General features: G+C 41.5%; 1 protein-coding gene across 1 annotated transcript in view; it reads left to right on the top strand.

Annotated features, from left to right (window-relative positions):
• Positions 1–13,574, top strand: part of sgsm1a (small G protein signaling modulator 1a) — a 35,224-nt gene that overhangs the window by 10,656 nt on the left and 10,994 nt on the right. Inside the window, exons 4-15 of the mRNA XM_033619827.2 lie at positions 4,574–4,736; positions 5,028–5,180; positions 5,276–5,343; positions 6,765–6,910; positions 7,464–7,601; positions 9,321–9,445; positions 10,048–10,115; positions 10,277–10,440; positions 10,896–11,031; positions 11,833–11,962; positions 12,449–12,513; positions 13,044–13,189. Coding sequence (XP_033475718.2) covers positions 4,574–4,736; positions 5,028–5,180; positions 5,276–5,343; positions 6,765–6,910; positions 7,464–7,601; positions 9,321–9,445; positions 10,048–10,115; positions 10,277–10,440; positions 10,896–11,031; positions 11,833–11,962; positions 12,449–12,513; positions 13,044–13,189 — 1,502 coding nt within the window. The remainder of the gene's footprint in view (positions 1–4,573; positions 4,737–5,027; positions 5,181–5,275; positions 5,344–6,764; positions 6,911–7,463; positions 7,602–9,320; positions 9,446–10,047; positions 10,116–10,276; positions 10,441–10,895; positions 11,032–11,832; positions 11,963–12,448; positions 12,514–13,043; positions 13,190–13,574) is intronic.

The raw sequence follows: 13,574 nt of genomic DNA, 5'->3' as shown, positions 1-13,574 counted from the left end.
GTTACGGTGGCTACGTCCATTATTTTTACAGTCTATGAGGGGCGAGTGAATGTAGACTTTTAGACTCAGCACATAAGACAGTTAAGCTTCACCTTCACTGTGCTTGGCATTCTGCTGCTCCGTCTGTGCCCAGAGTACGCTCTGTGCTCTGAGAGTGTGATGCAGTTATTAACTTGATGATATATATATGTTTCAGTAGTGCTCCTAATGAACAGCCCAGCTCCACAAATAAAGAATCAATACATAGAGGCAGATGTTATCGTGGCAGGCTGCCACAAATAAATTAATGTGTGGGAAACCCTATGCTACATTTAAACGTCCACACATATAGTCAGCATGGCAACGAAAGATGTGAATGAAGAGGAATCTTTGTTGTCTGTGGATGTTTTATGGGAATGTGGACCTTTCAGAGGAGTGCCTACAGTATGGCTTGCGTGTGGCTCTCGTCATGCATGTGGGACTTGCACTGGTCTTGTCTCAGCCTCCATGCACTCTGGTCTTAAACGTGACTTGTTCTCGGTTTAGGTTGTCTTGACTACAACACTGCAGTAAGCCATAACTTAATATCATTTTTTCACACATGTATGAGCTTAATAAAGTAAAAATGGAAGAGTGAAATGAAATAGTCTGAAGTGGCAGCAGCAGGTCAAAGTGAGCTCTAAATCTCTTGCTGCAATCAAGATGATCAGTATTGTGTCCTTCTTGTGTCATGATATCCAAGTAAAGCTCATTTCATAGTGGAATTATAGCACAGCTTGAAACTGTATTAACCCAGCATGAACAAATTATTTTGGACATTCCTCCCACCAGTTATCATACCCAAATCTCTTTTTATGGTTTTATTTTTCTCTGGGAGGGTTATTAGAATAATTTGTTACAGAACACAGATTCTTATGACAGTGTAATGGAAAATCTTTTTACATGTATCAGCATTGTGGCCATTGTTTTTGCTTTATGTGTTTTCATTACTCCTTCCATGTCCGTGTGTCATCAATATTCTTTGCCTGCAGTGCAGATCATCTTACAGCTTGTTATAATAGCTGCTGGTCAGCCTGGGGTGAATCCTTCCTCTACCACTATAATATGTGTCCCTGTGGACGAGCAGAAGCTTGGGATGACCCTTTCATCACTCTGTTCCATTGTCAGCCACCTTCCTCCTCCTCCTGACTCCTCCTGTGATCCTCATAGTGGCTCTCGTTACTACACGTCCTCTTTCAGCTGTGGTCTCTTTAGAGATGAGAGTGAGTGGAGGATGGGAGGGGAGCGCGGCCAGCTCACCAGGGAGCAATTAGCCTCCACCATCATGGCTGCTTTGATGAGCAGCCCAGGCAGAGTCTGAAATGCAGACGCTGTGGAGGGAATGTGTGTCAGAAAGCCACGACTGGCTTGAGTCATGAAGCAATTTAAGGTAGCACAGCAAAGCTAAAAGCAGCCATAGATTTGTTGATACATTATAAAATCTGTTTAGGTCCTTGATTTGATTGTTAATCTTCAGTTTACCCAGTTACTGTTTACCCTCTGGTCCTGTGTGTTAGAGACCTTTCTTGTTACGGTACAGCAGATATGACAGATCAAAATAATTCTTTTAAATGGCACTCTGACTAATTTGATTGCAGTGAACAGATCTGACTACCTTTAGAAGTGCACACTGAAGCCACAGCAACCTAGTTTACCTGGATTTGCAAACAGGTGTGTTGAAAACTTTGTGTATTTACTTTGCCATTTTCATCATGGTCAGCAAAGTAAAGCTTGCATCTTTTTCCATGGCTATAGCTACCAAAATAGTTTGCACATTGCAGCTCTGTGGCTTGAAGGATCGATTACCATTATGCTAAAATAATTAAAACATGCTTTGATGATGTGATTTAAGTTAGATAGGCAGACGAATAAGATTAAATCTATCTCACTATAGTTGTAATTGAGATTAATGGTTGTGATGTGATAAAGGAGCATTCGACAAGCACTGTAGTTCTATCACTTGTTCATAATACCAAATAAAACCAGTTTAATACAAGTTCAATACTTTTCTGTATATCCCTGGGTATGATCACTGAAAGGCGTCAGTGCACCCACACGGTCTACACGTCCAACATGCAGTAGCTTTTAGATTTTCACTCCCACATTGTCTACGGTGTGTGCTGCTGTTTTTGACATTTCCAGACTAACCAAGGACTTTTTATTTTGCTTGATACAAAACATATTTTGAGGTACATTTTCAACCTATTTCACAAAGTGCAGCACTGTTCCTTTAACCAAACAAAGATTGCATTTGGAAATAGTGCGTTTTTGCTTTTTGAATATAATAAAATCAACCTACAAGGTAAAGCATCATATTTTGGCCTGCAGCTGATGGCTGTTTTCATTGCTGATTAATCTACTGATAATTTCAGCAATCAACTGATTGATCATTCTAGTCTATGAAATGTCAAAGCCATGGAATTAAACTAAGCTGCAAATGCTCACATATCAGAAGCTGTAATCAGCAAATGTGTGTTTTTCTCATAGTAGAGAAATGACACAAATGATCGATTGATCAGACGTCATCAGATAATATTGTGTGGATCCATTTATTGACTTACTGACTAATCATTTCTGCAGTGTTCATGTTAAGACTGTCGGTGCCTTTGGCTGCTGTGAGTGAAGTGTTGGTCAGCTGTGTGTCGCTGTCCAGGAGTCTCTTAATGCACTCAGTTGCCACAGATACAGGATGATTAAAGGCAATTTACTGTTATTTGTTTTTACCAGGAGGGACCACACAAAGGACTGATCCTCCTGACATGATGCTCATTTTCTTGTCTCTGCTGTTTGTGATTATTGTTGCAGTAAAATGGTTCATGTAATACATTTGATTCTTGCTCCATCTCCCTGCCTTGTGTCTCATACTGAACGTGTATGTTTTTATTTATATGTACCCTACAGCGAGCAGTTTTCCCAAGTGTGGGATAAACAAAGAATTACTTGTTACACTGCCACTGACACCGTTGTTCATTTCAGAGTTTGAAACTGCAGAGACTATGACTCACAGGGAATTTTCTCTGTAGCTTGGCAGATTGACAGTAGCTCTCAAAAAGTCTAAAGGTTTGGGAGATTATTTCTGCACTTTTGCCATTTGAGACTAGTTAGCCAAAAGGATGGGAATAAGGAGGATGAACTATATTTGGAGACCTTTTAATGTTATGCTTTGTTCTGACATTTAGCTTCTTGCTCTTATAATGATGGGTGGAAAAAGAGGAAGCAGCCCGAAAAGATAAGGAGCAGAATGTGGGAAGAGAGGGCGATGAAAAGATCAGCAGAGATGGACATATTTGAATAAAAAAAGAAAGGTGAAAGTTGACATCTGTGATGACACTTTTATTGCCTGGGCAGAAGTTAAGCCTTGTTAGCAGTGATGGTAGTAACAGCAGTGACAGATGTACTGAGAGATAGGACGGAAGCAGGAGAGAAGCTGTGTTTGAAGGAGTGAGGATGATAGAAAGAGAGAAAGAGAGAGAGAGATCGTGATGCTGATGAGCTGCTGCCACCCATCCCTCCGCTCGTCTCTCCTAGAGCACGATAGCTCCATCAACAGGGGTTGCCGTGGCAACGCCAGCCTTCCCCCTGACCCCATGTGAACAGAGCCACAGGATTAGTCCTGAAAGGGAACTCAAATGTCAACACAGCTCCAGGCGTTGCCACGTAGGCCTGAGAGAGAAAAGGGGTGTCTGTTTTTCTGCACAGTCGAATAATTCTGCAAGTGTGTCATCATGTCATCGACTCCTGTGTCCACTACGGCTTATTGAGTAAACTCATCTTACCCAAAGATGATCAGAGGGAGACCTAAACTAGTTAAAAAAGGCCTTTCTGCATCAAGAAAATCTAGTTAGGAAATATGCCTGCCTTAACCTAGCAAACAGTGAAAGCAGAACACTAAAAATATAGCAGAATAACTACATAGTTTAATGGTAACATGGCATCAGTTGCCACATTCACAGTGTGTAACAGCATGTATGTACACATATACACGTCATAAAACATGTAAATATAGTAGACGGGCACTGTGTTCAATTGTGGATAGTGACGAAACTCACTTGACATCTGACATTATGTGCATAAATGCATTGTTGCTACTGTTATTTTGCCAAGGACTCCCCGGAAAGCAGTGCTGACATGAGTGGATTATCATGGTGAACTACTGTTAATTGAATTCAAGTGGATGTATGACATGCTATTATGTAAGACAAACATTTTATGCCTCGAAATATTAGACGTCGATGTCACAGAATTGCATTTTTTGGCACAAAATGTTGTTCTTAGGTGTTACAAATGAAAGCTGTACTAGTCAATATTTTATGTCGACAGTACATCCAGTTACTCTGTGTAATGCGACAGCTCTGTGGAATATTTTGCTGCTTTCAGCTGATGAGTGTGGTTCTACAGTTGTGTTTGCCATATTAAGAGCCAGACATTTTCCCAAGCAGTTGGTGGAGGCCAAAGACTTTAAGGTCTTGTATCCTTTATTGAAATGTTGTTCTGGCATACAGTATCAGTAAAAGCACTTTGCTTTAGTCCAACCTTTGTGTTTGTGTCCACACAGCTGCAGTGGAGGCATGTGTTCTGCACGGGCTGAAGCGGCGAGCAGCAGGTTTTCTGCGCAGCAACAAGATAGCAGCACTCTTCATGAAGGTGGGGAAGATCTTCGGCCCAGCTGAGGAGCTGTGTAGGAAGGCACAGGAGCTCGAGCAGATCATCGAGACAAAGTGAGAGACGCGCACGTCACAGTTCGTTCTCACACATCACAGAAGACTTCAAAGCTCACATCAAAGCCTTGTGCGAGCGAAAGCACAGAAAACAAATGGCTGTCTGCTTACTTGAAGGGCTGTTTTTTTTTTACTATGAAAAGCTTTTAAATAATTCATGTTTATGAGCTTTTATGAGTCATGAATCACTGACGCCATTAGCGTCTTGCAGATGCAGTTTTACTTAATAGAATTTTTAAACAACATTAAATTTGTTTTAATATTAAAACTTGTGACTCTCTCTTCCTGCAGACGAAGTCAAAGCTTGCAAAGTCAAGACAGCCTTCGCAAGATGCCCCGACTGCCCAGCCTCAACCCACAGGGTGTCAAGAACCTGTGGATCCGGACGGCTCTATTTGAGAAGGTGCTGGACAAGATTGTCCTTTACTTGGTGGAGAACAGCAGGTACATCAGGAAGGGCCGATGACATTGTGCTCAACTGTTTGTGTTACAAGATCTCTTTATCCCTTTAAAACCACCCTTTCACATTTGTTTTTTAGTAAATACTACGAGAAAGAGGCTGTTCTTATGGACCCTGTGGACGGACCTATCCTTGCCTCTTTGTTAGGTAATTATACAAGACACTGCAATCATTTTGTGTTTATATATGTAATCATATACTCCACTCCAGTTTGGGCTCATGCTTACATGAAAATATGAGGTCCTGGTGGTCTTTACAACAACTAGAGCAGGATTTTACTTTTTTCAGAATAACAGCTTGTTGCTGGACCAGTACGTTAACAAGGACATTGTGGTACAATTTTCTATGTTTTGCTTCCTATCTGTACAAATAGCCAGTTCCTCCTTTACTGGAGTCTGTGTTTCATCTAACTTTCATCTAACTTAGAAGTCTGCTGCACCAGGGACATGATCCCCCACTGGCCTCCCACCATTGAACACTGATCTTTATTTTCAGTGGGGCCAAGCCAGAGGCAATGCTGCTGTTATCTCAGCAGGCACTTTGATCAATGTGTCAGTACCTGTTCCTTTGGAGGAGGCAGTCTTGGTATAATTTTGTGTGGTAAAGCAGTGGATCCTAACTAAGAGGGTCACAAGTTGAATCTGAGGGGTTGTGGGTTGTGATTTCTGCCACACAATATTCTCCTTTTTTAATCTTGCATCTTCATGTCCCTAAAAAGTATTTTAAAAACATTGTGGGAAGGAAAAATCTTTATTGGCAGATAGCCCCCACGCTCTCTTCAGCCAGTTTGAGCTCTTGAGCTCCAGGAGGCACTAGAAAGTCCCTCTGGCGACCAAAAATGTATTTAAGAAGTCCTTCATCTCAAGTGCCATCAGTATCCTTTAACTCAATAACGTGACTGATGAGTTTTAAACCACACACAGACACTGAGCCGATGTAATGTGTTGTGTTTAAAGTGTTTTGTAATGACTCTGTGTGTTTGTTTTATTGACTTTATGTCTGCTTTTTACTGTGTTGTCTTTGTGCTTTAGTGAGCTGAAGACAAATTTCCACCCATGGTGGACAATAAAGATCTATTCTATTCTATTTCTAATTGGCTACTAAATGTTGACTTACACAACTTGTAATGATGGGTCACAAGAAGGCAAAACATATTTTAAGAATCAGTTGTTGATGAGGCCAGCTGCAGATGAGATTAAACTGTTTTTGTGGTGTGAAGCGTTGGTCCTGATGGATTGCAGCTTCCTGCCTGAGTGTTTCAGTTTCAGAGTTTGTTTCTGGGGTGGGAGGAGTCTGTCATCTTAAGTGTTACAAGCCAAAAAGCTTTGGAACTAATTCCTCCAAACGATGATGAAATTCTTTGTACCTTTATGGTGGATGAAAGTGGAGCTCATCTAAGGCCTGTTATGGTACATCTCTGAAAAATTAAGTACAAAGCTGTCCTCCCTCTGTTCCTCTGTTTCTGAGTGCCCTCATTGATGTTTAAGATAATCCAATAGTAATAATTAGTTAATGAAATCTTATAGGCAGTGTCTGCGCTGTGTAACTGTTCATCTTCATTGTGACAGTTGGACCCTGTGCATTGGAGTACACAAAGATGAAGACAGCCGACCACTTCTGGACAGACCCGTCTGCTGACGAGTTGGTGCAAAGACATCGTATCCATGGTGGCCACTGCAGACAGGATTCTCCCACTAAGAGGCCTGCACTGTGTGTGAGTATAAAACTGGTAACACAGTATATGAACATGCAGAATTAGTGCGAGGCTCCCTTTACTTTATCCCACGTGTCTCTAGCAGACAGAGGTTTAGTGGTGCGTCTGATCGGTTTTATTCCCCTCAGAGATGCTGCCTGTCTGATTAACGAGGACCTGCTAAGATTACTGCGTAAAATGAAGCACAGCGTGTCCCAGGAGAAAGAACAGAGCATATCTGAGACCTTCACACTTGTTCAGTCTTCATCAGTGAACCAGGTCAACTCAGCCAATCTTACAGCATCACAACGCTCATTACAGTTGAGTGGTGCTGTGTATTTGTATGTGTGTACTCCAAGGAAAAGTAGACTGGTCTTTACCAACAGGAACAAGACAGGATGCATCGGTGCACATGAATGAATGTTCTCTTATCTTGAGTCATTTAAAAAGGAGATCTTTCAATGGAAAATGGCTTTACTGTGACCGGCCAGCCGTAATTTATTCTGCAAAGATAGTCATCAGTTTAGCCCTGGTGTTTGTTATCTTATGTGTGTATTTTGTGTCTGTGGTGCAGATCCAGAAGCGGCACTCCAGCAGCAGCATGGATGAACGCCCTTCCCCCTCGCCATCGGCTCGTGAATATGTGGAGTCGCTGCATCAAAACAGCAGGGTGACCCTACTGTTTGGCAAAAACAATGTGCTCGTACAACCGGTAACTGTCTGATGCCTCTTAGTCACTCATAGAAATACATGTATAGGTATGACAACCTCCAGATATAATATCTCAGTTTTATTTTTATTTTTTTAATGCATTTGAACATTTCCAATACACAGAGTTTATAGCATACACCACAAAAGCTTGAAGTTTACATAAGATGAAAATATTTGTTTCACACTATCTGAAATCTGCAGCAAGAACATTTTATAAACAGACTGACAACATTTGTGTCCGACATATTATAGAAAGTCACAGCTGAATCATATCATTTGAATCAGGAGAGACTAATTTTTTTATAGTAAAAAGAATATCTATTAAAATGTGTTCATAAGAATTAAAATTTTTGAAAGTCTTTGAAGATTAGACCCCATAGAGATGGTATGATTTAAGGAGGGGGATGAATACATAGTTGAGGTGGCGAACATGAGATGAGAAGAAGATGGAGAAGTGCTGATGATCTGGATGAACAGAGGAATGGGCTTTTGGTGAGCCTGCCCTAGACTCTGGATATGATGGCTGGATGTGAATGGGGTGGAGTAGCATCCTGATTGGCTGTTTGAGATCATGGCAAAATCTGATTGGGTAACTAGTAGACTGAATGCCCACAGTCAGCTGATTAGAGGACGCAGTAGGAGTGGGATAGAGAGAACTGTGAATGGATGAGCACAAAGAAAGTCTTCCTGATTGAACTTAAGCTGAGCTTCATTAAAACCAGAGGAATATTTCTTTCCAAGTTAAAGCCTTGAACAAAACAATGGTCTACATATTGTCATCCCATACATCTCAGAACACTGTATAAGAGCCTAATATGCTCTCTGGTTAATAAGAAAAAAAAAATCCTGTCAGCAACAACAGATTCGGACAGAATATTTTCTGAGTAGAACTGAATTTATTCCTGTGTTCAAAGAGGAATAATACAAAAAAAGAATGTGCCTGATTTAAAAATGGTGCCATTTGCTATTTGTCCTCAAAAAGGCAAACCCATTTACATTTACATGCTTTTTTTTTATTAAATAGTCAGTAGCTCGTTGAAATATAATGATACGCTTTTTCTACATAAGCTTTTGTAACAAAATTTATAAAATCTATAAATAAGATTACCAAATAATTGACATTTGTATATTTATTAGATGAATATAATGTAATAAAATGGACAGCTTCGCTATTTACTTGATTTTATTGACTTTTTCAAAATACAGTTCAGATTTTTGATTACGAGGGCATTAAATGACTGGGCAATTTACATGATGAGGGCGGCTTCAACCACAGGTGCTTTCGCCGTGCACCTTCATATTCTGTCACTAGCAGCCATAAGCCTCAAGGAGATTACGTTTTCATTGAGAGAGAACAACTTTCTTGTTCCTGTGATGATTTCAATGTGCACACAGCACCAGCCTCAGGCAGCCAGCCAGAAGCGGACAGGTTACTGCGAGACCAAGTGAGAATAGAGTAAAAAAAAAAAAAGAAAAGAAAAAACTACCATAGATTCATATTGATTTTCTACATGTTGTCTTGTATGAAGAGACTGTAAGCGGACTCCTTGATTACTATGGATGAGTTATTTAAACAGTATTTCTATCACAATGATTCTGTCCAAAGCTTTTTGATTCATGTAAGCAGTTGATTACTGTAACCGTGTTCACTACAGGTGGTTTCCAACATATGTTTTATTATTGCATCAAATACAAACATCTGTCCTCCTGGTTGTTTCAGAGGGACGACATGGAGGCAATCCCAGGTTACCTCTCTCTGCACCAGAATGCTGACCTCATGACACTGAAGTGGACGCCCAATCAGCTCATGAATGGCTCTGTTGGAGACTTAGACTACGAACGCAGGTGCAAAATTATCCAGCTGCAAATGAATTATGATTACGGTGATTGTGTCTGACTGCTAAGCCTGCCTTTGATTATATTCCCTCCAGAATATCTGACATGCTTCTTCAAAGACATGTTAACTCTACCATACATGTGTGCATCTCTCGGCTGCTGTTTGTGTAACACTCGTGTGTTACTGAATAATGCAGTGCGTTTGTGTGTGGCTCAGTATGAGGAGTCAGTGCTGCTGATGTGATGAGGCTTATTTTCAGCAGAGCAGCAGCCAGCAGATGGTTTATTGACTGAGACACTGTCAGACATCTCTCAAACCCTGCAAACTGTGTTATGTTCCTGTGCCTGCACATGGTTCCTCTCACCAAAAAAAACTGATCATTGCATTAGCCATCTCTGCTCCCGCTCATCTGTGTGCACACTCCTGACTACTCTCTTTATTAGCCATAAAATTAATGTTCCTTGAGATTTCAACTCACGCTGATAAACCTTTCCTATGGATTTGCTTTTCACTGTCAGCTGGTGACTCACCTGGAGTGCTATGACAAGACTGGGTCGTTATTTTATTGATTTATCATTATTATTTAATTTGTGTGCTTGGTGTTTTTCAGTGTATACTGGGACTATGCCATGACAATCCCTCTAGGGGAGATTGTTTACTTGCACTGTCATCAACAAGGTGCGTCCTCACAAACCTTTGTCTTTATGCCACAATTTTAGCGTCAGGTGTTTTTACTGCTTTTTCTATTTGTTGTCACTGTCTGCAATTTAAAGCAGCTGTCAAGTAAAAATATATTATGAATAATTAAACAAAGGAAACCATCTCTGTATCTTCTACAGTTGACAGTGGGGGCACGGTGGTGCTGGTCAGTCAGGATGGGATTCAGAGACCTCCATTTCGCTTCCCAAAAGGAGGCCACTTGCTCCAGTTCCTCTCCTGCCTGGAGAATGGCCTGCTGCCCCATGGCCAGCTGGACCCTCCGCTCTGGTCCCAGAGGGGAAAGGTCAGCACCCAGCAGGAGTTCTTTCTTCGGGTTTCTGCTTGGCTTAACATCCAAAAAACCAATTACATATATTAGGCATTGTTCTGCAAAGAAGAGGACCAAAATGCACAATTAACCTTATCTGATCAATAAATCAATGCAAAAGACATTTAGAGAGAGGTGCACTGCGTGGTTGTAATATTAGTTAGAGTGATACTGATGAATGCGTGGCTTAATGTTTGCTCTGCACTGCCACACAAAAAAAAATCTTAATGAATGGATTTCTTTGTTGGGCTGAGTCTCTGCAGCTAAACAGAATAATGAAAACCACCCACGCATGTTCAGCCACTATTAATAAGCTTAAGCACGCAGACACTCATCATCTTTAATTCACATGGTTGGCTTAGCAGGGCTCTAATGGTTGAGAGTTTTTTGTTGTTGGCATTAGTTTAATAGCAGTTATATTCTCATCACAGGGGAAGGTGTTTCCCAAGCTGCGGAAGAGGGTTCCACAGGGATCTGGATCCACAGACTCTGTCTCAGATAAGGAGGAGGACGAGGCCACGGACTATGTCTTCCGCATCCTCTTTCCAAACAGCCAGTCGGAGTTTGGTGAGATTCCCTCTAGAGAAGCAAATAAACCTGAGCAGCGCCCATGTGCCTCTCTAGATTGTCGCATTTTTATGAAAGTGTTACTCGTTGTTTGTTACAGTGACTGTAACCCATCCACCCCGTCTGACTTCCTCCCTCTCCCTTCAACTGAGTGGACAGTCCTCTTCCAAAACAGGGACCCTGGTTGTACCCAAGAGGTCCTGCAGCTGTCCTGAAGAATCTCCCTCATTCACAGGAAGCAGCTGTAACACTGTCACACCTCGGCTCGTTTGTCCGTCTGTCAGCTTGCTTTAACTCTCTGCATCTAATATCCTCCCGGCCTGTCCTGCGCCTACGGCAATGTTTATTGATGTTTTCCCGTTATTAAAGCCCCACCCACTCCCTGTCGCCTTGTGTCACACCTTTTTTACTGCATTACAGGGCAGTAACCTTTTAACGGCCGGTGGGTGGACAGCTGATTGATCGAATATGGCTCATGGTCAATTGATCCTTCTCTCTGTAATAACGTAATTGAATTTGATGGCCTCATGCTTTCATATTGCGCATCAATTCCAGATTGCATCAATGATTTTGTTTATATGCTTCATCTTTGCTCTAACAGGAATCAGGCGCAAACACTCTGAAGTGCTTTCAGCAGATCACAATCGACAAGCATAATTCTGCTTATGCAAAGTGTTTCCAGCTGTGTTTAAATCATCAACGTACAAATGTAATTGTTGTTGAGAGCCTGAGCAGCATAGTGCCTTTTAAGTGACAATGATGATGTGTGTTTATGTGTGTGTATGTGTGTGCGTGTTGCAGTGACTCCTCCAGACTTGATGGATCAGGGAGCTACAATGTGGCATCCCACTCTCAGGAAGTCTTCGTGTTCCTCTTGTTCTCAGGGGAGCTTCTCTGATGGGGCGACGCCCAAAGGGTGCAACCATGAGAGGTGAGAGACGAGCGTGCTTCAAGCAAGACTGAGTTGTGTCAGATCGTGACAGGGAAACTGCTGAAGACAAAAATCTGACATCCCTCAGTGACAACCAGAAATCTGCAACAATACAGACAAAACTGTGGGAGCAGCAAAGACACAAGAAAGTAGCAATTACCCAGAAGACAATCATGTGACATTTAGCTCAGCGACATGAGAATGTGTTTGGAAAATGAGGTGATAAGCAAGACAGATAAAACGGTTGAAGGCTATTAAAAAAGGCAAGCCTCTGGGCTATATGGCAGCACAATGTGAAATCATTTGACTGATGAAAGGTTAGACTCAACACTGTAATAAGCTCCACACTAGATACTGTATCTCGTGACAATGTGAGTAATTTCTTGTGCGTTAGGTGATTAGTTTAATGATAGTCTTTTAAGGAAAGAGAAGAGAAATGTGTTTCCTCCACACAAGTGAAATGCTCTGTGCTGTGTCTTCCTGCAGGGCTCCTCTGAAGATGCTGTGCGACAACATGAAGAATCAGATCATCTCTCGTGCATTTTATGGCTGTAAGTGATTGCATATTGTTTGTACTGAAAAGCCTTAAAGGGGACCTTTTATGCTTTTTCATATTTAGCGTCTTATATATAGTGTTGCAATGCAGAATGTTTATATTAAATGTGGCATAAGTTTCATATAATGAGGTAAACTTGTGTAAAATGAATCTCCGAAAGCAGCAACCACAGCTCTCCTATCGTTCTGAATGCTCTGTTTTCAACATTTTTTTTTCTACTTAAGCTACAGCATGACATCATAGTGTGCCAGATTTCTTTATATGGTTATCTGTTTCTGGCACTGTGTAGCCTACGCTGCTACATGTAGCTACATGCTAACATCAGGAAAACATGTAGACTTGTTTTCCAGTGTTAAGTGTATTGTCACCTTACAGCATGTTCACATGTTTTAGTAGAAACCTTAACTACAAGTTTGCACCTGAAGGTGAGCATAATAGGTCCTCTCTAAATATATCTTCACATCCACTGTGAAAATGTGTTGGAAGTAGCAGAGCCATTAAGTAATGAACTGTGTTGTCAACCAGGGTTGGCATACTGCCGTCACCTGTCCACTGTGCGTACACACCTCTCTGCTCTCGTCAATCACACCATTGTGGCGCCCGACGTGCCGTGCGATGCCTACAAAGGGCTCACCACAGACGTGTGGCAGACGTTCCTCCAGGACTGCACAGTAAGCATCGCTGGTGTCACAGCACTGCAACACAGACTCCACAATGCTGCTGACAGTATGGTGTCCACACACAAACACACACATGCATGCTTGTCCACTCCCAGGCTATCTCTTTCACTCTGTCACTCGTCTCTCTTGTACATATTTATCCTCTGCTAATCATGTGGCTCACGTCCTTAGTCTCACAACAGAGTGCATGAAGAAAGACTAATGGGTCTGTCAGGCTCAAAGTCCACATCTACGGTTTATTTGGACATTAGTTACATTTACCTGCAGCCAAGGAGAGTTGACCTGAACATATGTGTTTTATTAGCACATTTTTTCAAACTCTTCTTTTTAAACAACAGTGAAAAAAGTGGCTCAATTAACTGACTGTATAAACAAT

Source organism: Epinephelus lanceolatus, chromosome 9 (genome assembly GCF_041903045.1).
Source record: "Epinephelus lanceolatus isolate andai-2023 chromosome 9, ASM4190304v1, whole genome shotgun sequence".
Lineage (NCBI taxonomy): Eukaryota > Metazoa > Chordata > Actinopteri > Perciformes > Serranidae > Epinephelus > Epinephelus lanceolatus.
Note: the sequence above shows the minus strand (reverse complement) of the source record. Positions and strands in the feature narration are given on the sequence as shown.